General features: G+C 41.6%; 1 protein-coding gene across 1 annotated transcript in view; it reads right to left on the bottom strand.

Moving 5' to 3' along the window:
- The window catches only part of glrbb (glycine receptor, beta b), a 61,631-nt gene extending 35,155 nt beyond the window's left edge, over positions 1–26,476 (bottom strand). The window contains exons 1-4 of the mRNA XM_062999878.1: positions 26,462–26,476; positions 14,589–14,734; positions 13,943–14,049; positions 6,362–6,429 (exon numbers count right to left, since the gene is read on the bottom strand). Of these exons, the coding sequence (XP_062855948.1) occupies positions 6,362–6,429; positions 13,943–14,049; positions 14,589–14,734; positions 26,462–26,464 (324 nt within the window). The 5' untranslated portion in view covers positions 26,465–26,476. The remainder of the gene's footprint in view (positions 1–6,361; positions 6,430–13,942; positions 14,050–14,588; positions 14,735–26,461) is intronic.
- Positions 26,477–27,839: the final 1,363 nt, after the last annotated feature.

Here is a 27,839-nt window from a genome sequence, read left to right as displayed (position 1 = left end):
AAGCAAGGTCCATAAAGACATGGATGAGCAAGTTTGGTGTGAAAGAACTTGACTGGCCTGCACCTCAACCCGATAGAACACCTTTGAGATGAGTTATAGTGGAGACTGCGAGCCAGGCCTTCTCGTCCAACATCAGTGTCTGACCTCACGAATGCGCTTCTGGAAGAATGGTCAAAACCTTGTGGAAAGCCTTCACAGAAGAGTTGAAGCTGTTATAGCTGCATAGGGTGGGCCGACATCATATTAAACCCTACAGATTAAGAATGGGACGTCACTCAAGTTCATATGGGTGTGAAGCAGGTGAGTAAATACTTTTGGCAATATAGTGTATGTTAATAGGTCAACTATTTTGTTGAATGTACTTTGATATGCTATTCAAATATTCTAATAATACAAAGTTGGTACATATCTATTTATTTCTTAACACTGGCTTTTTATACAAAACAAACATTAATTGAAACATTAACAGTGTCAGTGGCCCTATTTAAACTTACAGACCTAACAGCAGGAATGGTGGACGTTGTCCTTCATTGTTGTGTGTATCTATCAGACCTTTATATTCTTTGTTTCACAATAAAAAAGTTTGTCTTGCCCCAAACAGACATAATTTGAATTAATGTGATATAACAACATTGTACTGGAATTTTAATTGAGTCATTTAATTTTGACCTCTCTTCCGATAACTTTCTGTCCATCTTCAGCTGAATCAAAGAGGGCTTTTCAAATTTTTTTTGCTGCATTTATAGTGTATTTACTACTTGGAGTTTAGTCCATAAATTGGCCTCATCTTATCATAAACCATTTTGCCACATGGCATTTAAATCCTTCAAGTGTTTTTAACAAAGCACAAACAAGACTCAGCATGGCATTTGAGTAGTAGCTTTTTTCTTGCCACCCTGTTTGACAGGCCAGCTTTGTGTAAAGCTTGTGAGATAGATGTCATGTGCACAGACTGACCAATTACAGACTTGTAAGTCCTTCAAAGTTGCCATCAACCTCTTGGAAGCTTTCCTGATCGAAATCCTCCTGGATAAGATGATGACAATTGTTTGAATGGTACTCGGAGGGATAGTTAAAGCAGCTACAAACTTTTTGTATCCTTGTCTTAACTTGCTTGTACAATTTGATCACAGAGACCTTTTTAAAGCACTTCTATAATCATGGTGAATTATTGTGTTACCATGCCCTACTAGAAGTGAAATCCTCAGGGAATAACTGGCTTTATTCTGAAGTAATCAAAGCCACTACAACTGATGTCAAGTGTGGGCCACTTGGCCTGATGTGTGATCTGAAAAGTGACTAGCTGTACCTGAGCTTAATTTATCTTAAGGCAAGGATTTCGATAGGTAGGATGATGAAAGAGCACATGTAAATTGTCAGGAATTAAGCCTCTGTGCTCCTGGAGTGTGTTTATGTGCCACGCCCCTCTCTCTACAGGAGCACATGTTAGAGAAGTTTTGTTTAGGTTGGCAAGCCTGTGATTGGTCTCCGGCTAATCACCCACAGCTGCACCTCGTCTGAGGTAATCAGTAGGATGGCGGCGCGTGCAGACGCAGCGGCTCGATGCTCTCCCTTTCTTTGTAGTTTTTTCGTTTTTTTTCTTGTTTTATGTTTGTCAGTACATGCAACAGTAGCAGTGAGCTGCTCATACACTCGAGCACAACTTATCTGCATCAGTGAACAGTACAAGGAGTATACTTTTAATTCAAAAAACATTGCACCGGAGATACTTCGCTCACCTGAGCCCCATGGAGCTATCCTCCCGGCAAAGCGACGAAGGCGGCGTAGGGACAGAAAGCAGAAACGGGGGAAGCGAGCCGGGCTACGCGCTAGGCTACAGGCTAACCCCTACAGACCAGCCGTTCCGAGTCTCCTTCTGACCAACTCCAGGTCTCTTGTCAACAAGATGGATGAGATCAGGCTCCGGATTACCTCACACGATAAAAACAACTGTGTGATGATCATTACAGAAACCTGGCTGAATCGCTTTGTTCCCGATGCTGCTATCGAGTTAGCCGGTCGCTCCGTCCACAGAGCGGATAGAACAGAGGACTCCGGAAAGCGCAAAGGTGGAGGTGTGTGCATCTACATCCACAACAGCTGGTGCACAGACACGAACATCACAGCGACACACTGCTCACCGGATCTGGAGTTTTTAACACTGCGATGCAGACCGTTCTTTCTTCTGAGGGAATTCACCGCAGTTATAATCACGGCAGTATACATTCCTCCGCAAGCGAATGCTAAGCTAGCGCTGAGCAAGCTTCATGACGCTGTAAACATCCAGCTGACAGAACATCCGGACGGAATTGTTATTGTGGCAGGTGACTTTAAACACGCAGACCTGAAGTCGGTCATGCCGAAACTTCATAAATGTGTGCATTTTCCCACGAGAGAAAGAAACATTCTGGATCAGGTGTACATAAACATTCCACATGCATACAAAGCCAAAGCATCTGCACACCTCGGACTTTCGGACCACATCACCTTGAACCTGACCCCAGTGTACAAACCTTTGATCTGCAGGACACGACCAACAATCAAAACTGTACAGGTGTGGAGTGAGGATACAACCTCAATACTGCAGGACTGTTTTGACAACACAGATTGGGATTTGTTTGCACAGGGGGCAGATTTGGAGGAATATGCATCATCAGTCATGGGATACATAAACTTTTGCACTGAGAATGCTCTCACAACAAAAACAATAAAAGCGTTTCCTAATCAGAAGCCATGGTTAAACAGGAACGTACAGACTCTGATTAAAAGACGTGACACAGCATTCAGGACTGGAGACAGACATGCTTATCCAATAGCTCGAAAGAACCTCAAAAAAGGCATTAAGGAGGATACAAACAGCGTATTGAGGAGCACTTCGAGAACAACAACCCCCGCAGCATGTGGAATGGAATTAAAACACTGACGGACTACAAGACCAACACCCTGCAGGACAGTAATGACACCAGTCTACCTGATGTGTTAAATCAGTTCTTCGCTCGCTTTGATCAGCAAAACAGCGGACTTGCCTCTCACATCACACCATCTGTTGAGGAGCAGACACTGGTTCTAAAGTGTCATCAGGTGAGAACCACCCTGCAGAGAGTGGACCCCAACAAAGCAGCGGGCCCAGATGGAGTTTCTGGAAGGACAATAAAGGTCTGTGCCAACCAACTAGCTGAGGTTTTTACAAACATATTTAACCTCTCGCTAAAACAAGCTGCCTTCCCGACGTGCTTTAAAACCTCCACAGTCATACCAGTACCCAAAAAGTCTGCAGTGAAATGCCTTAATGACTATCGACCAGTGGCACTAACACCGGTAGTCATGAAGTGCTTTGAGAGACTGGTTCTTTCACATATCAGAGACATCATACCCCCGGATTTGGATCAACATCAGTTTGCATATAGAACAAACAGATCCACTGAAGATGCTGTCTCCATGGCACTTCACACCACACTGTCACATCTGGAACAGTCTAACACGTACGTGAGGATGTTATTTGTGGACTTTAGCTCTGCGTTCAACACCGTAATTCCTCACAAACTGGTCAAGAAATTGGGGTGCTTGGGTCTGGACTGCTCCATCTGCTCCTGGGTTTTGGACTTCCTCACAGACAGATCACAACGTGTCAGGATAGGACGTCACACCTCCTCCACTCTGATCCTGAACACCGGTACCCTGCAGGGCTACGTGCTGAGCCCCATGCTCTTCACCCTGTTCACGCACGACTGCACCCCAATCCACACCTCCAACACGATAATTAAATTTGCTGACGACACCACAATTGTTGGCCTAATTACAGATGGTGATGAATGTGCCTACAGGGACGAGGTGAAATGTCTGGGTGAATGGTGCAAAGTCAATGACCTAGTACTTAACACCTCCAAGACAAAGGAGATCATCGTGGACTTCAGGAGAACAAAGAGGTCAGAACATCACCCCCTTCACATTTCTGGAGAAGTAGTGGAACGTGTGGAGAGTGTGAAATTCCTTGGGGTCCACATATCCAACAATCTATCATGGACAGAACACCTCGTACCTGAACATGAGAGCACATCAAAGACTCTATTTCCTGAGAAAGCTAAAACAAGCTCAGCTTCCTCAAAAACTCCTGGTGAACTTCTACCGCAGCACCATCGAGAGCGTCCTATCCAACTGCATGACTGTGTGGTACTCCAGCTGCACAGCCTCAGAGAGGAAGGACCTACATCGGGTGGTCAGAGCGGCGGAACGTATCATCAGGACCGAACTCCCCAACTTGGACAGTGTTTACAACAGCCGTTACAAAACAAGGCCGACAGCATCAGTAAGGATGCAACACACCCTGGGAACTATCTGTTCTCCCTGTTACCATCTGGGAGGCGGTAGAGAGCTATTCGTGCACACACTAACAGACTGAGAAACAGCTTTTTTCCAAGAGCTGTGGCCTCCATCACCCCTCCCAACACCTCATAGACTGTATCTTCATACAACCATTCTCTCACTCAACATAAATCATTTCTGAAACTGAACTGGTATCTCCACACAGCACAGTCACCTTACATATTCATATTCACCCATAATTTATTTTATTATTTATCTTGAAATCCATACTTTAGATTGTACTGGTTATTGTGTAAATATCCATATGCTTATGTAAATATGTTTGCCTCTTTTTAAATATCCATATGCTTATGTAAATACTTTGCTTCTTCTTTTTATCTTTCGGAGAGTGTCTAACAAAATTTCGTTGTATGCAAGTATAATGACAATAAAGGTTCTTCTTCTTCTTAATAAGCTCATGCGATTTAAGAAGGCAGCTTGGGAACAATCATTGGAGACTATTTTGAATTTGACCATGCTCTGCCATGCTCTTGTCTGTTAGTCCATGCTCTTGTCTGTTAGTCCATGCTCTTGTCTGTTAGTCATTGCTCTTGTCTGTTAGTCCATGCTCTTGTCTGTTAGTCCATGCTCTTGTTTATACTCTTCATGTTGATGCTCATGTTTATAAGTCTCGTTTAGGGTTAGTCGTGTTCAAGTTTTGTGTTAGTTCATGTGTAGCTTTAGCATTTGTTAACAGTCAACAGTGTAGGAGTTAGATTAGCTTGGGGTTTAGGATTGTTTAGGTTTATGTTGCTTGTATTTAGCATTTAGCATAGGTCATGTGTTTGTGTCTTGTCTTGTGTACCGCTGACTTGTGTTTTTATAAATAAATGTTTGTTTAACATCTCTGCGTGTGTGTCTGCCCCTCTTGTCTTGTCTTAGCCCAATCCGTTACATAAATACAATGCCTATAGAAAATCATGTGAGGTTTTATCTACAAGTTAATGAAGTTAAAGAATGTTTCTACCTGAAGGATCTAGAATATAAAATATTGACAAGCCCTAGGGCTCGGATAATTCGATGTAATATCACTGTGGTTGTTGGAATCCTAAATATCATTCCTCTGCTACAGTCCAAAATTGAATCCATCAGATCAAAATCCCACCTGCAATAATATCATTAACCAGCATTAACCTCTCTCTTATACAAAATTTACAAAAAAATGGGTCATCCCAGTTTGGAGCATTCATTTTTGCCAAAATTACGCATAGTCCCTGTATCTCAGATACAAGTATCAAAAATGTTACTCCCAACTCTTACCAGAACCTATACTGTAAACACATGCCCAGTTAAGCCCCAGTCTTTCTGATTTCTTTTGATACAAATGAGTCTTGTGGTCAATCCGTCGGCCTGTATGTTTGTCTACCCAGTCTGTGTAGTAACACATTAATGCTAAACATTGCTACCTGTATTTTACACATTCACATCTTGTTTTTTTATTTGTAAGCCATAGCACTTTAGTCTGCTTAGACATACTTTTTGTACTTATTTAGACCAACTTTTTTTTTTTTTTTACGCATTTTTCTCCCCATTTTCCGCACTCGAGTTTGTCTCCCGCTGCTGAGGGATACCAGATTGCATCCAAGGAGAGAACGTCGCTGTACACACCTCTTCCGACACATGTACAGCCCTCCTCTTCTCGCCCCTGCATTCTGCACAGCCGTCTCTTCCGCCAATCAGGGTCCTTACACAGTGCAAGAAGACCCACCCACCCACCCACACATAGTCCGGCAGCCACCCTGCAGATACGGTGGCCAATTAGTATCTGCTGCAGGCACTACCAATTATGCCCGCCTGATGGAGCCCTGCCAACCGAGTTTCGAACCCGAGGAGTCTACTTTTCCACTTTTTTTTATTTATTTCTGAGACATACTAGCTACAAAACATTTAAGTTATAATGTGAATAGTAATATTACTTCAATCTTCTATCTCCTATTTTTTTTTCTAAACATAAAATGGCTGTATTATTTAAGAATCAACTGGTAATATGATTAAATACCATGGTGGTTTCCTGGATAGAGCCAAAGCTGTTGATGAAAATGTTGACCCGATCTTCCACAGGCGTTCCTGGTAAAACATTAAAAAAGACAAATATTAGTTGCAATATCAATTTAAAAGTCTTAATCTACAGCTCTGTACTGGTTTTGATAGCCATTGTCAAGTAATTTCATTGCATCTTGATAATGCCATAGACAGACAACATTGTAATTTACTGTTCTCTCTGGATTTAGGGAGTGCAATTTAAATGTAGTTGATGTTTTTTATTTGTAATTTACACCGATCAGAAATAACATTATGACCACCTTCCTAATATTGTGTTGGTTCCCCTTTTTGCTGTCAAAACAGCCCTGACCTGTCGGGGCATGGACTCCACTAGACTCCTGAAGGTGTGCTGTGGTATCTGGCACCAAGATGTTAGCAGCAGATCCTTTAACTTCTGTAAGTTGGGAGGTGGGGCCTCCATGGATCGTACTTGTTTGTCCAGCACATCCCACAGATTCTCGATTGAATTGAGATCTGGGGAATTTGGAGGCAGAGTAAACACCTCAAACTCGTTGTTGTGCTCCTCAAACCATTCCTGAACCATTTTTGCTTTGTGGCAGGGCGCATTATCCTGCTGAAAGAGGCCACAGCCATCAGGGAATACCGTTTCCATGAAAGGGTGTACATGGTCTGCAACAATGCTTAGGTAGCTGGTACGTGTCAAAGTAACATCCACATGGATGGCAAGACTTAAGGTTTCCCAGCAGAAAATTGCCCAAAGCATCACACCCAAAGTGTTCCCCATGTGATGTAAAAGAAAACTTGATCAGACCAGGTCACCTTCTTCCATTGCTCCATGGTCCAGTCCAAATGCTCACGTGCCCATTGTTGGTGCTTTTGGTGGTGGACAGGGGTCAGCATGGGCACCAGCCCCGGTTCTGGACTGCTTTACTTGGGGGGGGCAGTAAAACCTAATGAGGGGGCATGTTGATAGTCATGTTTTTAAAGCCAGAAATATATTCAAGGCTTGATTTGTGCATGAATGATGACAGCCAAGCTATTGATACTGGCTTAAAGTGATGTATGAGGTAAAGAAATAAAAATGCATGTTTTCGAACTTAAACTTAAAACCCAATGATTAAAAAATACATGTTGATTATGTAAATGGAGAAAAAAGATTATCTAATTGTATTTCATTTTAATACGCCCCCGTAATTAAATTGCCATTACTAATAGAACAACTCTATTTCTTGAAAGGCTTTAATACAAATTTAAGTCAAAGCTGACAAATGTACCTACACACAGACTGAGAATATTCAAACGTGGAAATAGGAATGAGTGAGAATATTTATATTATTGGGAAATTAAAATATAAAGAAAACAAAAGAATACTAATTCTGTAAAAAAAAAGTGTTTACCAGTATACCTGCCTCTCGCTCACACTAACAGAACATATACTGCCGAACTGAACTGTTTGGGGCAGTCTGCCGATTTTTATATGACTCAAAGAGCCAATCAGGAATAAGCAAGGAAATATCTTCACACTGTAAAACAAAATGCATTTTTGTGATTGGTTCAGAGATCATTTTAAAAATAGCCGTTGCTTGCATTGTGCTTGGGGGGGCAAAGACACAATTTGGGGGGGCATTGCCCCCCTCAGCCCCCCCCTAGCGCCGGCCCTGATGGGCACCCTGACTGGTCTGCGGCTATGCAGCCCCATATGCAACAAACTGCGATGCTCTGTGTATTCTGACACCTTTCTATCAGAACTAGCATTAACTTCTTCAGCAATTTGAGTTACAGTAGCTCGTCTGTTGGATTGGACCACACGGGTCAGTCTTCGCTCCCCACGGGCATCAATGAGCCTTGGCCGCCCATGACCCTGTCACCGGTTTACCACTGTTTCTTCCTTGGACCACTTTTGATAGATACTGACCACTGCAGACCAGAAACACCTCACAAGAGCTGCAGTTTTGGAGATGTTCTGACCCAGTCATCTAGCCATCACAATTTGGCCCTTGTTAAACTCGCTCAAATCCTTACGTTTGCCCATTTTTCCTGCTTCTAACACATCAACTTTGAGGATAAAATGTTCACTTGCTGACTAATATATCCCACCCACTAACAGGTGCCGTGATGAAGAGATAATCAGTGTTATTCACTTCACCTTCTCAGTGGTCTTAATGTTATGCATAGTCGGTGTATATGTACTAAATCTCATTGTACTTGTACAATGACAATAAAGGTATTTGTATTGAAGATCTAGTTCAACATTACTGACATTCTGGTCTGCTGTTTTGCGTTGCAGTGGCACTAAATTTGCTGCAAAATTTCAATATAACAAGTACAACACTAATAAACAATGCGAGTAAACACAAAATTAATCTTTTAAATGATTAAAGATTTATTCCAAGTTTAAATCACCCATGTGAAAAAGTAATTGTCCTTTGAAACTAATAACTGATTGTGCCAGCCTTGGCATTAACAATTGCAATCAATCTTTTTTGATAACTTGAGTGTTTTACATCACTGTGGAGATATATTGTCCTCTACTTTGCAGAATGATTTTAATCTTTTTAAGCATGAACAGTTCGAAAGGTCTTTCCACAGCAACTCAAACAGATTAAGTAAAGCCAGTTCAAAACTACTTATTTTGTTTCTTTTGATACATTCAGAGGTGGACTTCTGTTCTTATGATCATTGTCCTGCTACATAACCCAACTGCGCTTGAGCTTTAGGACACAAACTGTCTTGCTGGCATTCTCCTTCCTATGAGTGTTACTCAAATGTATGCCACATGTCTTGAGGGTCATCTAAATGATTTCTGGGAATCAGCCTTTGTGTTCTTTATAATCAGCAGTGATTTGTGCCTTGCAGCTCTCACATGGTTGAAAATCTTGTGAAAAACCTTTTTTGAAAATGTGAGAGTGGTATTTACACCGATTTACACTCACTGTCCATTATATCAGCTCCACTTACCATATAGAATCACTTTGTAGTTCTACAGTTACTGACTATAGTCCATCTGTTTCTCTGCATGCTTTGTTAGCCTCCTTTCATGCTGTTCTTCAATGGTCAGGACTCTCCCAGGACCACCACAGAGCAGGTATTATTTGAGTGGTGGATCATTCTCAGCACTGCAGTGACACTGACATGGTGGTGGTGTGTTAGTGTGTGTTGTGCTGGTATGAGTGGATAAGACACAGCAGCGCTGACACCACCATGTCAGTGCTGAGAATGATCCACCACCCAAATAATACCTGCTCTGTAGTGGTCCTGTGAGGGTCCTGACCATTGAAGAACAGGGTGAAAGCAGGTTAAAAAGGTATGTAGAGAAACAGATGGACTACAGTCAGTAATTGTAGAACTACAAAGTGCTTCTATATGGTAAGTGGAGCTGATAAAATGGACAGTGAGTGAAGAAACAAGGAGGTGGTTTTAATGTCATGGCTGATCAGTGTAGGTCTATATAAATGTCCATGGAATAAGATGATCAAGCTTATGATCAGATGTCCACATTCTTTGTACCACATAGTTGATATCACTAAAGGAAGGCTGGTATCACAAAGCTAAAGAAATCAATAGTTGCAGTTTTCCATCTGTTGCTGATATTACATTGCAAACTTTAATGGCTGTCAATAGCTTTAATCGTGTACTGATATATAAAGCAGATGGATGAGTAAAACATTTAGTCATATAATATTAACTAGTCATACACTTAACCCTAAACACTGTGACCACATTAGTGTCCCTCCAGCACTCAAATTAAACATAAATGAATCCAGCAGCTTTAGCAGAAGCTTGTGTTTTACTGCCTGCTTCAGCAGAGCCAGAGATGCTGCCAAGAAAAATACACATTGCACGCCTAATAGAAATTTAATGAGCCGCCCCGTTTTACTTTGGGCCATTATACAGCACTAGAATGAGACAAGTCTGAAGGAATCATTTTGCTACTTTATTGAAAAGAACCGACTCGCTCCTTGATGTAAGCCAGTGGGTGGGAGAACAGGTATAGGCACACGCCTCTTACAAAGGTTGACAATAACATGCAAAATGGGGTAGTGACACCACCAATGTACATGCTCACAAAAATGGTAGTTACAAAAACACAAACCATCGTGTATATAAACATGAATTGATTCCTCTCAGTCTAAAGAATACGGTGATAGAGCTCTTTTTACAATCACTTTTGAACAGAATTATATACGTTTTTGTACACCCGTTTTGGCCATTGGCACGCTGCCTTCTACAGCCCAAAATCAGAAAAAGTTGGGACAGTATGAAAAATGCAAAAAAAAATACAAATGCAGTGTTCCTTACATTTACTTTGACTTATTTGATTGCAGACAGTATGAACCTGGGATATTTCATGTTTTGTCTTCTCAACTTCATTTAATTTGTTAATACACCTCCATTCCTGCATTTGAGGCCTGCAACACATTCCAAAAAAAAAGTTGGGATGGGGGCAATTTAGGGCTAGTAATGGTAAAAAAAGGTCAAAAAACTAAATAATGATGTGATTCCAAACAGGTGATGTCAAGAGGTGATTGTAATCATGGTTTGGTACAAAAGCAGCATCCAGGAAAGGCTGAGTCTTTGATGTACAAAGTTGGACAAAGGATCTCCAGTTTACCTCAATTTACCTCAAAGACAGACTGGAAAAGATTTGCATATTTCTCCCTCTAGAGTGCATACTATCATTAAACAACTCAAGGAATCAGGAGGAATTTCAGTGCATAAAGGCCAAGGACACAAGCTTAAGCTGAATGCCCGTGATCTTCAATCCCTCAGACGGCACTGCATCAAGAACCGCCACAACAATAGCTGATATAACCACATGGGCAAGGGATTACTTTGGCAAACCTTTGTCAAGCACTACAATAGAGAGTTACATGCACAAATGCCACTTAAAACTTTACTGTGCAAAATAGAAGCCTAATGTTAACCATGTCCAGAAGTGGCGTCGACTTCTCTGGGCTCAGAGGCATCTAGGATAGACCACCACACAGTGGAAACGTGTACTGTGGTCAGATGAATCAGCATTCCAGGTCTTTTTTTGGAAAAAAATAGACGACGTGTGCTGCAGACCAAAGACGAAAAGGACCATCCAGACTGTTATCGGCAACATGTCCAAAAGCCAGGGTCTGTCAGGGTATTGGGCTGTGTCAGTGCCCTTGGCAAAGGCCATTTACACTTGTGTGATGGCAGTATTAATGCAGAAAAGTTATTTTGTCAAAGGACAAAATAAAAGCTGAAACACTAAATCACTTGGTATCCTCAGTGCCGAAATGTATTTTAAGTGTGGTGAAAAAGAATGACAACATTACAAAGTGGTAGATGCTTTACTGTCCTAACTTTTTTTGGAATGTTGCAGGCCTGAAATGCAGGAATGGATGTTTATTAATAAATGAAATGAAGTTGACCAGACAAAACAAGAAATACCTCAGGTTCATCCTGTCTGCAATCAAACAAAAGTAAATGTAAGAAACTATGCCTTATATTTTTTATTTGCATTTTCTATGCTGTCCCAACTTTTTCTAAGCTGTCCGATTCAGGGTTGTAATAAATATTGTGATTATTTATTTAATCACATATTCTTTTCATAAACACAGCTTAAAATCATTTTGTCAATATTTGGCAACCTCTTTCAAGCAATTACCACTTTTTGGCAGACTGAAATTGAGTTCTGGATACAGCTCAAAGATAATTAAAGCAAACACAGTGCTTGTGCCACAACAAAGAGTCAGGTTACAAGTTATGAAGTAAATACAACAATTTGTAATAAAAAACTGAAAACTTCACTATGTTTCTTTGTCATTGGGGTGATGAAATGAATATAATTCTCATTTGCACTCATCAATCTATACTTGAAGTTACATCAACAACACAATAGTCTATGTGTACACTCTCTTTTACATATTAAGTCAGCCGGCCATTTAAATTCGAACGCTCACATTCAACAGAGTAGCTATGGTATTTTTTACTCTGTTGCTTCAAGACAAGCTTATAGTTAATGACGTTAGTTGCATTATAGAAGCATTCTGCCAAACATCAGCAACTAAAAAGGAAAAGAGAATTAAACTCTACATTTCAAGCTACATTGAAGATGCTCATTTACTAGCCAATGCTAGAGCTGTGATACTTTTATATTCAAAATTTGGTTGGAACAACATTGCTTCAACCAAAAATACAAAACCAACTGCATCCTTTGACCAGAAAGTGTCTATGGATTAAAGAATATAGTAAGATTAACACAGGTTTTCTTTGGTTAATCTGGAAACTTTTATCATCCAAAACATGCTAAAAGGGGGATTGGCTACTTATTGCATCTCATTAGGCACTGCCATCTGTACAAACCTTTTGGCTTAGTAGGACAGTATTTGGAATTTGGAAGTAATCCAAAAAGTTTAATTGCTTGCTGTGTAAAATTTTATCTTGTATGTGGAAGGGGGTTAAAATTTAGTTAATTTCAATGGAATGCCCTATGACTGTGTTATTTTTAATGTTTTATTAGTGCCAAGGAACCTTCTTTTATATATACTGTATACATACATTTATAAAGATGCTTAAAAATGTGGCACATTTGGTTTGGAGGAATTACTTTGGCCTGCACAGAGCCCTGTCCTCAATTTATTGGACACATTTTGGAAGAACACGGATTGTGAGCCAGACATTTTTGTCCATCACTACCTGATCTCACAAATGTTCTTTTAACCAAACAGGTACAAGTGCTCAAATATGGGTTTCAAATTCTTGTGGAACACCCTTTCGAAAGGAGGAGGCTATTACAGCCACATGGAGGCAATTCATATTCATAAGCATTGTTTTGGAATGGGATGTTCAACAGGCTCTAATATTTAAATGAAGTGAAGCCCTAAAAACTTTTAGAATTTTAATGCCCATCAGAGATTCACATCTGGCTTCTAGAGCTTTTAATTGAGCTGTTTGATGTACTGTAATGTCACAATAAGAAGCAATTAGGAATTGCAATGTAAGTTTCCACCCATGTGTTAGGTGAAAAACCTTAGTCACAATTGGCTAAGAGGAAAACTTGGGTGACAGAAAATCACAATATGGCAAATAGTATGTGAACACCACTCCTAATTATTATATCTGTGTCCTTTCCCCACTGTGGGACTAATAAAGGATTATCTTATCTTATCTTAACCACAACAATTGCTAACAGGGTTAAAAAAAAATATATAAAATATATATTGTCTCCAAATTTGTGCACAACACAGAAGTTCTTACACACTAAACAATTTTTTAAATAATTCTTTTCTTTGTGCACAGGGGTACATTTATGGGCCTTCTTCAGTTTGTTGCCCCAAATTCTTGACCTTAACCCCACTGACCACTCTGAAATTAAATAGAATGCTGATTGCAAGTCAAGCCTTCTCAGAAGTGCTCTTTTGACTGAATGGGCACAAATTCCAACAGGCACAATTTAAAATCTTGTTAAAAGTTTTCCCAGAAAAGTAAAGGCTGTTTAGCTGCAAAGAATGGTGGTGGGGGTGAGGGGTAAACTCCACATGGACAAGTTTTACATACTGTTGGACAAAAATTTTATACAGCACTAATAATGTTGAGTGCTTACCTTTAAAATTAGGCCGGATTCGAGGGTCATAGCTGACTAGAAGCCGATTAAGGATGTTACTTGTGGAGTTGGCAGGAACCCGAGCAAGGTCTTCTGATGAAAGCTGCCTGCAAAAGGAATAAACACAAATTTTCTAAAAATTTTTAACCAAGCAGTCTGTCCTTTGTTAAAAATAGTTTTCATAACTATTTTATCATTGAGGTCTTGCCCTGGTTATAAATGTGTATATTTTTCATTATTATTTTAACCACTGCTTTATTGGTTAGGGCACAAAGTAGTAACAGTCTGCGTACAGGGCGTCAAACCCTGGTCGGGTTTCAATCAACCCCTTACCCACCAATACATTGCCAATCATGTATGTGTATGAAACTTGTTTGTCTGACAGCCCTCAGCAGTGGTGGGCTAACATAACAGACTGCTTCAAAGCTTTCCAATTTTAGTAAGTATTTTGTATTAGGTCATTAATTTCATTGCACAAATAGTAATAATAGTAATAATAATCTGATTGGGGTTTATGGCAGACAATACAAACTAGATGTTGACATTATATAAACTGTGGTAAAATTTATATAAAGAAAAGAAGGACATTATACTGTTACAGAATAGCATGAGAAAGATAAGAAACCCAAAGCACTGGTTTACTTACGATGGGCAGTAAACCTGTTTGCCCTTCTTCTTGCCCTTCTTGGCAGATTTATCTTTGGTGTATCCTTCATCAATGCATAGACCAAGAATGCAGAGCAGTAAAAGCAGCTTCAGAAATTTTATCTTCCAGAAGAATACTTCAACAGCCTGATAGGTCAGCAAAAAGAAAATTCATTACTCAAACCTAACTCTTAAGGTTAACCAAACAAACAAAAAAGAAAATAAAGTTTAAAAAGCACTCATTAAAAATAAAGTAAATAAAAAATGAATGCAGCAAAAACTAGAAAGTGTGATTGCAGCTCAGCAGTGGCAGAGTATGGGGGGTTATAGATTTGCTGAGATATGTGATATAGTATAAGCATTAAGTATTGCTAATTGGCTCCTAAGGTGTTGCTAGCTGGGTAGTAGGATTTTGGGGTTGCTTGCTATGGTAACATGTTGATGGCTATGATGTAGTTATGGGGTTGCTAAGGTGTATCTAGGTGGATCCCAAGCTATATTGGGGTTAATAAAGTGTTGCTATGTGGTTGCTAAGGTTGTTCAGGTGGTTACTAGTGTGATGCTAGATGGTTGCTATGCTGTTCAAGGTGGTTGAGTGTGCTAGTATGTTATATGGGGAATGGCATGAATAATTTTGATCAGATATGTGATTGTGTGTATGCAAACATGTTTAGTAGGGGTGTGCTCAGATATTTGCTCAGACAGGTGAATTTGTGTGTGTGTGTGCAAGCATGTATTCAGTGGGGGTGTAAATAACTTTGCTCAGAAAAGTATGTACTATATACTGTATAGTATATACTATACCAATGCTGAGTATGTGGTATAGTATGAATACTTTTGCTTAGGCAGTGAGTGTGTGACTGTGCAAGCATGCAGTTAGTGGCATCTAAATACTTTTGGTCATACAGTTGGTAATGTCCGAATACTTTTGGTCATGCAGGTGAGTGTGCATGTGTTCAAGCATGTGGTTGGTAGGGATTTTAATACTTTTGCTTAGGCAGGTGTGTGTGTGTGTCTGCAAACATGCAGTTGGTGGAGGACTATCAGATAACAACAGTGTGATTGCAATAGGCAATATGACTACAAAACTAGAGAGATGCATTTCCTGATGAAAATGCAAGTCCAGTTGGTTGAGGCTGATTGGGTATTCAGCTGTTGGGGTAATTAGGGTTGACGAGTAATTGGCTGTTGGGGTAGTTGAAGCTGAGAGGTTATTTAGCTGTTGAGGTAATTAGGGTTGATGGGTAACTGGCGGTAGAATAGTTAAGGCTGAGGGGATATTTAGCTGTCCTTTCAGTTCTGGTTCATGAAATGAAAAGAGAAGAGGGTCTGTCTGTGTGTTCTATAAAAGTTACATCAAATAATCCTGCATTTCCAAACATTCTTCTATTACTTTCTTTTGAACAAAACATAGACTTTACCGTGCCGTAGCACAAAAACAGAAAATCTGATCCTTCCCAAAAGAACAAGCATGTTATTTCCATATGATATCTACATTTGTCCCGAATTTCTTGATTTTATGAAAAAAACTGTGGACTATGAAAAGTGTAAAAGACAAAGTATGTGAATTAATTTATGTTGGCATGACATTGCAACTAAAAACGAACAAAAAGCAAGCTTGGCTATTTTGATATTTATAACCCAAACAATACTGTGACATTATGTTAAATGCAGTTTAAACATAAAATCTAATCCTGAAATACTGTTTCAATTCTGAAAAAAAAATGAAATGATGTCAATAACTGTTTAAGTGAAAAAGGATATCCCAAAATCTTGTGTTGTTAAGGTTTTCTTAAGTGGTTGCTAAGCTATATGGTTGCTATAGCTGCTAGGCAATTACTGAGATGATGCCAAGTGGTTGCTTGGCAGTTGCTATGGTAGCAGGTTAATTGCTAACATGTTGCTGGGTGGTTACTAGTTGATAAGGTGTTGCTGGGTGGTTACTAAGGTTTTGTTACACAGCTGCCAAAGTGTACTGATATTGATAAGCTGTTGCTATGTGGTTGCCTAGGTATATCTAAAGGTAGCCAAGGTGTTGCTAGGTGATTGCTATGATAACAGATTGATAGCTTAGGTGTGCTCAAGCGGTTGCTAAGGTGTAGCCAGGTGATCGCCAATTGTATTGATTGTGTGTGTGCAAGCATGTATTTGGTCGGGGTGTGACGGTGACTGTGCGTGCAAGCATGTATTTGGTCGGGGCGTGAAGGTGATTGTGTGTGCAAGCATGTATTTGGTTGGGGCGTGAAGGTGATTGTGTGTGCAAGCATGTATTTGGTGGGGGCGTGAAGGTGATTGTGTGTGCAAGCATGTATTTGGTGGGGGCGTGAAGGTGATTGTGTGTGCAAGCATGTATTTGGTCGGGGCGTGAAGGTGACTGTGTGTGCAAGCATGTACTTGGTGGGGGCGTGAAGGTGATTGTGTGTGCAAGCATGTATTTGGTGGGGGCGTGAAGGTGATTGTGTGTGCAAGCATGTATTTGGTCGGGGCGTGAAGGTGACTGTGTGTGCAAGCATGTATTTGGTCGGGGCGTGAAGGTGATTGTGTGTGCAAGCATGTATTTGGTCGGGGCGTAAAGGTGATTGTGTGTGCAAGCATGTATTTGGTCGGGGTGTGACGGTGATTGTGTGTGCAAGCATGTATTTGGTGGGGGCGTGAAGGTGATTGTGTGTGCAAGCATGTATTTGGTCGGGGCGTGAAGGTGACTGTGTGTGCAAGCATGTATTTGGTCGGGGTGTGACGGTGATTGTGTGTGCAAGCATGTATTTGGTGGGGGCGTGAAGGTGACTGTGTGTGCAAGCATGTATTTGGTCGGGGTGTGATGGTGATTGTGTGTGCAAGCATAAATTTGGTTCGGGCGTGAAGGTGATTGTGTGTGCAAGCATGTATTTGGTCGGGGCGTGAAGGTGATTGTGTGTGCAAGCATGTATTTGGTCGGGGCGTGAAGGTGATTGTGTGTGCAAGCATGTATTTGGTCGGGGCGTGAAGGTGATTGTGTGTGCAAGCATGTATTTGGTCAGGGTGTGACGGTGATTGTGTGTGCAAGCATGTATTTGGTGGGGGCGTGAAGGTGATTGTGTGTGCTAGCATGTATTTAGTCGGGGCGTGAAGGTGACTGTGTGTGCAAGCATGTATTTGGTCGGGGCGTGAAGGTGATTGTGTGTGCAAGCATGTATTTGGTCGGGGTGTGACGGTGATTGTGTGTGCAAGCATGTATTTGGTCGGGGCGTGAAGGTGATTGTGTGTGCAAGCATGTATTTGGTGGGGGCGTGAAGGTGATTGTGTGTGCAAGCATGTATTTGGTCGGGGTGTGACGGTGATTGTGTGTGCAAGCATGTATTTGGTCGGGGCGTGAAGGTGATTGTGTTTGCAAGCATGTATTTGGTGGGGGCGTGAAGGTGATTGTGTGTGCAAGCATGTATTTGGTGGGTGCGTGAAGGTGATTGTGTGTGCAAGCATGTATTTGGTCGGGGCGTGAAGGTGATTGTGTGTGCAAGCATGTATTTAGTCGGGGCGTGAAGGTGATTGTGTGTGCAAGCATGTATTTGGTCGGGGTGTGAAGGTGACTGTGTGTGCAAGCATGTATTTGGTCGGGGTGTGACGGTGATTGTGTGTGCAAGCATGTATTTGGTGGGGGCGTGAAGGTGACTGTGTGTGCAAGCATGTATTTGGTCGGGGCGTGAAGGTGATTGTGTGTGCAAGCATGTATTTGGTCGGGGCGTGAAGGTGATTGTGTGTGCAAGCATGTATTTGGTCGGGGCGTGAAGGTGATTGTGTGTGCAAGCATGTATTTGGTCGGGGCGTGAAGGTGACTGTGTGTGCAAGCATGTATTTGGTGGGGGCGTGAAGGTGATTGTGTGTGCAAGCATGTATTTGGTGGGGGCGTGAAGGTGATTGTGTGTGCAAGCATGTATTTGGTCGGGGCGTGAAGGTGACTGTGTGTGCAAGCATGTATTTGGTCGGGGCGTGAAGGTGATTGTGTGTGCAAGCATGTATTTGGTCGGGGCGTGAAGGTGATTGTGTGTGCAAGCATGTATTTGGTCGGGGCGTGAAGGTGATTGTGTGTGCAAGCATGTATTTGGTCGGGGCGTGAAGGTGATTGTGTGTGCAAGCATGTATTTGGTCAGGGTGTGACGGTGATTGTGTGTGCAAGCATGTATTTGGTGGGGGCGTGAAGGTGATTGTGTGTGCTAGCATGTATTTGGTCGGGGCGTGAAGGTGATTGTGTGTGCAAGCATGTATTTGGTCGGGGCGTGAAGGTGATTGTGTGTGCAAGCATGTATTTGGTCGGGGCGTGAAGGTGATTGTGTGTGCAAGCATGTATTTGGTGGCGGCGTGAAGGTGATTGTGTGTGTGCAAGCATGTATTTGGTGGGGGCGTGAAGGTGATTGTGTGTGCAAGCATGTATTTGGTGGGGGCGTGAAGGTGATTGTGTGTGCAAGCATGTATTTGGTCGGGGCGTGAAGGTGATTGAGTGTGCAAGCATGTATTTGGTCGGGGCGTGAAGGTGATTGTGTGTGCAAGCATGTATTTGGTCGGGGCGTGAAGGTGATTGTGTGTGCAAGCATGTATTTGGTCGGGGCGTGAAGGTGATTGTGTGTGCAAGCATTTATTTGGTGGGTGCGTGAAGGTGATTGTGTGTGCAAGCATGTATTTGGTGGCGGCGTGAAGGTGATTGTGTGTGCAAGCATTTATTTGGTGGGTGCGTGAAGGTGATTGTGTGTGCAAGCATGTATTTGGTCGGGGCGTGAAGGTGATTGTGTGTGCAAGCATGTATTTGGTCGGGGCGTGAAGGTGATTGTGTGTGCAAGCATGTATTTGGTCGGGGCGTGAAGGTGATTGTGTGTGCAAGCATTTATTTGGTGGGTGCGTGAAGGTGATTGTGTGTGCAAGCATGTATTTGGTGGCGGCGTGAAGGTGATTGTGTGTGCAAGCATTTATTTGGTGGGTACGCGTGAAGGTGATTGTGTGTGCAAGCATGTATTTGGTCGGGGCGTGAAGGTGATTGTGTGTGCAAGCATGTATTTGGTGGCGGCGTGAAGGTGATTGTGTGTGCAAGCATGTATTTGGTGGGGGCGTGAAGGTGATTGTGTGTGCAAGCATGTATTTGGTGGGGGCGTGAAGGTGATTGTGTGTGCAAGCATGTATTTGGTGGGTGCGTGAAGGTGATTGTGTGTGCAAGCATGTATTTGGTGGGGGCGTGACGGTGATTGTGTGTGCAAGCATGTATTTGGTGGGGGCGTGAAGGTGATTGTGTGTGCAAGCATGTATTTGGTGGGGGCGTGAAGGTGATTGTGTGTGCAAGCATGTATTTGGTGGCGGCGTGAAGGTGATTGTGTGTGCAAGCATGTATTTGGTCGGGGCGTGAAGGTGATTGTGTGTGCAAGCATGTCTTTGGTGGCGGCGTGAAGGTGATTGTGTGTGCAAGCATGTATTTGGTGGGTGCGTGAAGGTGATTGTGTGTGCAAGCATGTATTTGGTCGGGGCGTGAAGGTGATTGTGTGTGCAAGCATGTATTTGGTGGGGGCGTGAAGGTGATTGTGTGTGCAAGCATGTATTTGGTGGGGGCGTGAAGGTGATTGTGTGTGCAAGCATGTATTTGGTGGCGGCGTGAAGGTGATTGTGTGTGCAAGCATGTATTTGGTCGGGGCGTGAAGGTGATTGTGTGTGCAAGCATGTCTTTGGTGGCGGCGTGAAGGTGATTGTGTGTGCAAGCATGTATTTGGTGGGTGCGTGAAGGTGATTGTGTGTGCAAGCATGTATTTGGTGGCGGCGTGAAGGTGATTGTGTGTGCAAGCATGTATTTGGTGGGGGCGTGAAGGTGATTGTGTGTGCAAGCATGTATTTGGTCGGGGCGTGAAGGTGATTGTGTGAGCAAGCATGTATTTGGTGTAGTGATGGGTCGGTCGCGAACGATCCAGCTCTAAGAGTCGGCTCTTTAAAGTGAACGACGGGATTCGGCTCCTGACTGGGAGCCGATTCGTTTTTTTTCTTCTGTCAAAACCGCACGTGATTGGTCAAGATACGTGGTGGCGTTTGTGTAATTACACTGAGCAGGAGGGGAGGGGTTACACACACACAGACAGCGTGCACACGAACAGGAGGGAGGGAGAGAGAGAGAACTCCGCGCTTTACACAGCCAGACATTACACGCTGGAAAGGTGAGGAAAATGAGTGAGAGGAAACATAGTAAAGTTTGGACACGAGAAGCCCCTTTTACAGAGAAGTTCAGACCCACTGAACCAAGTGTTCACTGGGAGACCAAGTGTTCAGTCTACCCACATCTTATACATGTGATGGGACATAGACTGTGTATCTGTCCCCTCAGAGAGAATCTTTTTTAACAGGGCAGATCATAACAGAAAGTAGAAACTGGATCAAGCCATCAAAGATGAGCTCCTTGGTTTTTCTGAATGCCAATCTTCACTAAATACTTACAAATACTGTCACCTGGATGCTGCTTTTTCTTTTTGTTTTGCACATTTTCATTTATATTTTGTTGAGTGTGAGTGATGCTTCGTTGATGTTGTGTTGTTTCACTCTAGATGCTTGTTTATTTTGTTTTGTTTATTAGGATTTTAACGTCACGTTTTACACTTTGGTTACATTCATGACAGGAACATTCACCTCACTTGCATGTCTTTGGACTGTGGGAGGAAACCGGAGCACCCGGAGGAAACCCACGCGGACATGGGAAAGACATGCAAACTCCACACAGAAAGGATATAATTTATTGTTGGAGCACTCTGTTCCATGTTGAGTATATAGATAAAGCAATTTAAATAATAAACATTTGATACAATGTTTTTTTACATTAGTAATTCATTTTACATGTAATTTGGTAATAAATAAATTTAAGCAACAAAAAAAATCTAAGGAGCCACTTGGGAGCCGAAAGAGCCGGCTCTTTTTAGTGAGCCAAGCCAAAAGATCAAGCCATTATCTCTTATCTCTAAAAGGAGCCGAAATTCCCATCACTAATTTGGTGGCGGCGTGAAGGTGATTGTGTGTGCAAGATCACAAGCGTGCTCAACAAATGTTAATGTATTGCTAGCTGGTTGCAAAGGTGTCGTTAAGATTTTCATAGGTGCTTGCTAAGGTATAGTTAAACGGTTGCTATGGTAACAGGTTGGTAAAGCAGCCCTCGTTCACCCACTTCTTTTACCTCAAATAGTCCCAGAGATAATTGATTGCTTATATTAGGTGTAGCCAGGTGATCGCCAAGGTGTATTGATTGTGTGTGTGCAAGCATGCATTTGGTGGGGGGGCGTGAAGGTGATTGTGTGTGCAAGAGCACAAGCATGCTCAGCAAATGTTAATATATTTTTCTCCCAATCTAGTCGTATCCAATTACCCGATTGCATTACGCTTCCTCTCTACTGATGCTGATCCCCACTGCTGATTAAGGTGAGCAAGACTGTCACACTCCGACACGTGTACGAGTAGCCGACTGCATCTTTTTACCTGCAGGAGGTGAGTTCTCATGTGGATCAGCTTTGTGTACGGAGAGCCACACCCTGATCACATTATTCCTCGACTCTTGCATGCGCCAGTGGTAAACCGGCAATAGGGTCATGGGCGGCCAAGGCTCATTAATGCACGTGGGGAGCGAAGGCTGGCCCGTGTGGTCCAATCCAACAGACGGCAAACTCCTGATTACTCCTGATCACTGGATATCAGTGGTAATGAGCTAGTACACTTTACCACTGTGCCACCCAAGCATCCCAATTTTACTTTAGCTAGACGAATTCTTGTATTGACTGCATGTACGAGTAATGGCTGAGGATGGTTGATGCTGGGGATGATTGTTAATGTGTAGTTATTGGGGCGCCCAGGTGGCACAGCGGCATATTCCGCTTCCACACCAGCACCGAGTTTCTAAACTCCTCGGTTCGAAACTCGGTGTTGCCTCCGAGTGTTGGCTGGGCGCCATCTAGCGAGCATAATTGGCAGTGCCTGCAGCAGATACTAACTGCCCACCGTATCTGCAGGGTGGAGGCCGGACTATGTGTGGGTGGGTGGTTCTTTATACGCTGTGTAAGGACCCTGATTGGCGGAAGAGACACCTGTGCAGAAAGCAGGGGCGAGAACAGGAGGGCTGTGCACCTGTCAGAAGAGGCATGTACCGCGACGTGCTCTCCTCTGATGCAATATGGTATCTCTGGTAGCAGCGGAAGACAAAAATTGAGTGTGCTAAATCGGGAGGAAAATGGGGAGAAAATGCATTAAAAAAAAATAAATACATAAAAATGTGTAGTTATTGAAGTGTTTACTTCAATAACAAATTTTTTTTAATATATATATATATATATATATATTTTCTTTATGCACTTTCTCCCTTTTAGTGCGTCCAATTGCCCGATTGCATCATGCTTCCTCTCCACCAATGCCGATCCCTGCTCTGATTGAGGAGAACGAAGCTAACCCACGCCCCCTCCGACACGTGGGCAGCATGCCGTATACATCTTATCACCTACACTTTGACGAGTGCAGTGCAGCTCAGCGTTGTGTACGGAGAGACACACCCTGAGAGCACTCTTTTCTCATCTCTGTGCAGGCGCCATCAATCAGCCAGCAGAGGTCATAATTGCATCAGTCATGCCCATCTGAACAACAGGCCAATCGTTGTTCATGTGGCCGCTCAGCCTTAGTCGGCAGGCAGGGCTGAGATTCAATACGATGGTTCCAGCATGTGTTTTTACCGCTGCGCCACCTGAGCGGCCAATTGTTTACTACTATTAAACATCATTATTTATTACCAATATGTATATATATATATATATATATTTTTCATTACCATAAAATAAAGTATTTGATGATTTAACTACCCTTAATGTTTAATCTCTAAATGTGTTAGATCTATATACTGTGTTTGAACTGTTTTTACATGCCATGCACAATAAAAACTGATGTGAAAGACATTTGCAGTGATTACAGTGATTCAATAATTGTTTGCATTAAAATGTGTATATGTTTTTAATTGACATACCCTCTACAGCTGAGTGTGTGGAAGTGATTTACATTGCCAAAAAAAGCAAAAATAACAAGTTTGCTTGTTTTATAAATTTGATTTAAAAATGTTTTACGATAATGGATTTACATTTACATTACATGTTTTACATTTTATCCACGCCTTTATCCAAAGCGACTTACAGTACTATTACAGTATACAGTCTGAGCAATTGACGGTTAAGGGTCTTGCAGCAACCTGGCAGTGGTGAGGCTTAAACCAGCAACCTTCTGGTTACTAGTCCAGTACCCTAACCACTAGGCTATGGCTTAGTGGATTTATTTCTTCATAGTGCCTGTACAATTTCCTGAAAATACCTAAAAATGTGCTCATGGGTTATAATTTTAACTCGAACAGTAAAATTGGATCCTATTTAATATAAATCCTATTTGGTCTTCAATTTTTATTATGAGTTGTACCATGAGTAAATAGTTATTTATGTATTAGGATTTTAACGTCATGTTTTACACACTTTGGTTACATTTATGACAGAAACTGTAGTTATTCGTTACACAAGATTCATCAGTTCACAAGTTTAATGTCAAACACAGTCATGGACAATTTTGTGTCTCCAATTCACCTCACTTGCATGTCTTTGGACAGTGGGAGGAAACCGGAGCTCCTGGAGTAAACCCACGCAGACACAGGGAGAACAGGCGAGAAACTCCACACAGAAAGGACCCAGACCGCCCCACCAGGGGATCGAACCCAGGACCTTCTTGCTGTGAGGCGACAGTGCTACCCACTGAGCCACCGTGCTGCCCCCATGAGCAAATAACTAATGACTGTCTGTTTCCAGTTAAAAACAAATAGAAACATTAGCATCCCAAGTAGCAACAGCTGTCACATAACACATAAATTAAAACCATTTTTGTCCGTTTAAATTAGGAATTGTAGTCATAGAAACTCTCTTACAATGTGTTAAAGAATAATCTGCAACTGGTATTGTCCTTAAAAAGATCTTATAGCTTTATTTATAATCTCTACCCTTTCATAGTGCTTTATTATGATTGTACAAATACAAGGTAATACAAGATTTCACCTCAAACAAGACATTCTAACACATATTCCACCAACATATGTTGTTCTAGGTCACATGACCATGATTTATTTTAGTTTTGCATGCGCTGGACTTAAAAGAGCTGAGCAAAGGGTCACGCACAGACTACTACAGCAAATGGAAAACACACCCGTTGTCCCTGGTAATTTTAAACATTCACAATAATTTAGGTAAGAACATCAAAGCCTAAGCTCCATGGAAACCAGCAAATACATTTATCTGTGCCGATGGAGGGATCAGTGTGAGAAATTACCCTCAGGATGAGTGCAAGAAACTTTGTCTAGACTCTCCTCCTCCACCACATTGATCTTCATTTTAACAGAAATGGGCAAGCGTCCACATAGCTTCTAGTTTTTGTTCATAGATTCATTGCTTTTTCTTCCTCTTCTCTGCTGTGAGATCTTTCCGAGTCAGCAGAGTAGGTTAAACGTCTCTCCCCGACTCACACCTATGCACACACATTTCCCTCTTTTTGGCTGCCTGCCCTTAATTGGTCCATTTACATTTGCGTCCAAGAACCCTAGTGATTTACACCCTAACATTCCAGATTTGTAACTCGTGCCAGGAACCATTTATAATTCAGACAAACAGTGGGATGCAGTGCTGTAGGTAGAGATTAAAGTATCCAGTGTTGTTTCACAACACACCGAAAACCGAAAAAAGACCACTCCTTTTTAACATATACCTTTTATTTTTACTAACCACCTCATTAGGTTAAGTGCCAGGAACAATTTAGAGCAGCCAATTTTCCTTCTGCTATTTTTTGAAGAATGGACTAAAAATTGAGAATCCAACCCAGTTCCTGGAGATCTTTAATTCTATGCAATACCAACACTAACAATGGTTTCTCTTTGCAGTTCATTAGTATTCTGATGTGACTGGTCATAATAACTTTGTAGCACTACCCTACTCCCACTGTCATGTGTGGATCTAGCACTGAAGTCTGTTTTGTTTTATTGGTGTATACCAGCATCCCCATGCCTAATGTCTATCCGTCCTTTAATGCCATTCACATCTTGCCATCTCGAACAAAATTGAGGTCAGCATGGCCAACTCAACATTTGCAACACAACAAAATAATATTTACCCTACAGAAAGGATAAAGAAAATTCTGTTGTTTGTAATATTGAATGCAGTGATTTACCAATTTAATCTAATTTGTAAATATGGTATTGTTTAGTATTGTATCGTATTGCCAAAATATAATGAATAAGAACAAAAAGACAACACAATTAAACAAATAACACACTTATGTTCAGTGTTACCAATAAGTTTATGATCTTGCCTTAATTAAAAATATTTTTTTATAATTCGTTTGTAGAAGTGTGCAACATCAGTGTATAGTGTGTGTATAATGTGTGTGTGTGTGTGTGTATTTAGGCATCACTTCCATTGCATATCATACAGCCTAAAGGTATCTCACACTTTTCCTCTCCTAAACAAAAACAAGCATGCATAAATACACAGCAACCTGTGGATGGTCTGAAGCTGATGATGAACAGAAGTAAAGAAAACACAATTGGAAAGGAAAAGGAAAAATGGAGGAATCACACATGGCAACAGCCGCATCCTTCATGACGACAGAGGGATGGAGGAGGTGCGAGGTTGCAGCACGAAAACCGTAGCACACGTTTACATGCATACATACAAACACATACACACAAACACACACATACACATACACACTCACATTTACACACACACTATATGCACACTATATACACACTACATACAATAGACACACACACATATGAACACACACATCACGTTTTACATACATCGGTCATATAAACAATGTTTTACTCACCATAGCGCACTTTTTCTGTCTGTTTTATTGTAATTGTATAAATAATGAATTAGTCCTCCATCATTAAATCTGCGCTCCTCTTTCTGCTTTTTTTTCCAGCGCCGTTTTACCTTAACGAACCAGTTTGCGCGTTTTTATCTACGTTACCAGAAGCTCTGTCGATTAACGGTTTTGGTTTGCTTTTTTTTTATAGTATTTTAATTTATTTGCTTTTTTTTTTTCGGCGTGGAATAAATGAAACGCGGGTTGTTCGTGTGCGGCTGTGTGAAATAATCGAACACCGCTGTTACACCGCAACAGGGCATGTAAGATGGAGACGCGGGCGCATGCGCAAACGGAGATCTGGAGCGCACATCAGTCAGCACCAGGATCAAAAGACCATGCATAATAATAATTATATATATTAAAAAAGTAATAATAATAATAATAGTAGCAGTGGTAGTAGTAATAATAATAATAATAATAATATTTTCTACCTTTTAAACTGACTGCTTTCCGGGTCCTTTCTGTGCGGAGTTTTTATGTTCTCCCCGTGTCCGCGTGGGTTTCCTCCAGGTGCTCCGGTTTCCTCCCACAGTCCAAAAACATGCCACCAGGCTAATTGAAAACACTGAATTGTCCTATAAATACCTAGCCGCTAGATGCACAGACCAGTGCATTGTAGTGCCGGTCCCAAGCCCGGATGGATGGGGAGGGTTGTGTCAGCAGGGGCATCCGGCGTAAAAACTGTGCCAAATCCCGCCTGTGACCCCTAACGGGAAGAAGCCGGAAATACCGATCCCGTAATCGAAAAACGGGACAAAGGCTGAGGAACAAGAAGAAGAAGAAGATACCATTTACACCCCTAATATTGCTGTGCCTTTATTACATGTGACTGATACATTCCAAAAATCTTTTTGTACCTGGAAGGGCCAGTATTTCTCCCAGCAGTTCTTGTTAATGAACAACCCATGTAATATAATGTAGTTTGACATTGGACATTTGATATTTACTGTTTGTGTTAGGGACCATCTCAAAACTAATCACAAGGGGCTGGCCTCTTAACTTTCGGAGTGTGCAGTTGAAAACACTCGGCACATGTTCATGTTCTGTTAGTCAGACACTACTAATATAATAAATCAATCTAATGAATCAAGTCTACAATTTAATACATTAATCAATTAAAATTAAATTCATTCATGAATTGGTGGACTTGTTATTAAAGTGAAAGTTATTAGCAAGTTTGCCCAGATAAAAGATTGTCATGCATCCTTGTTATTCAATTAACATCACTGGTGAGTTTGTTTTGCATTATTACAAGATTTGTTATTGGCTGTAAGTTAAGGCACAAAAGCATTTGGTTTCCCTGCTCAGAAATGTTGCTTTGGATGTGTTATTG

Source organism: Trichomycterus rosablanca, chromosome 8 (assembly GCF_030014385.1).
Source record: "Trichomycterus rosablanca isolate fTriRos1 chromosome 8, fTriRos1.hap1, whole genome shotgun sequence".
Classification (NCBI taxonomy): domain Eukaryota; kingdom Metazoa; phylum Chordata; class Actinopteri; order Siluriformes; family Trichomycteridae; genus Trichomycterus; species Trichomycterus rosablanca.
Note: the sequence above shows the minus strand (reverse complement) of the source record. Positions and strands in the feature narration are given on the sequence as shown.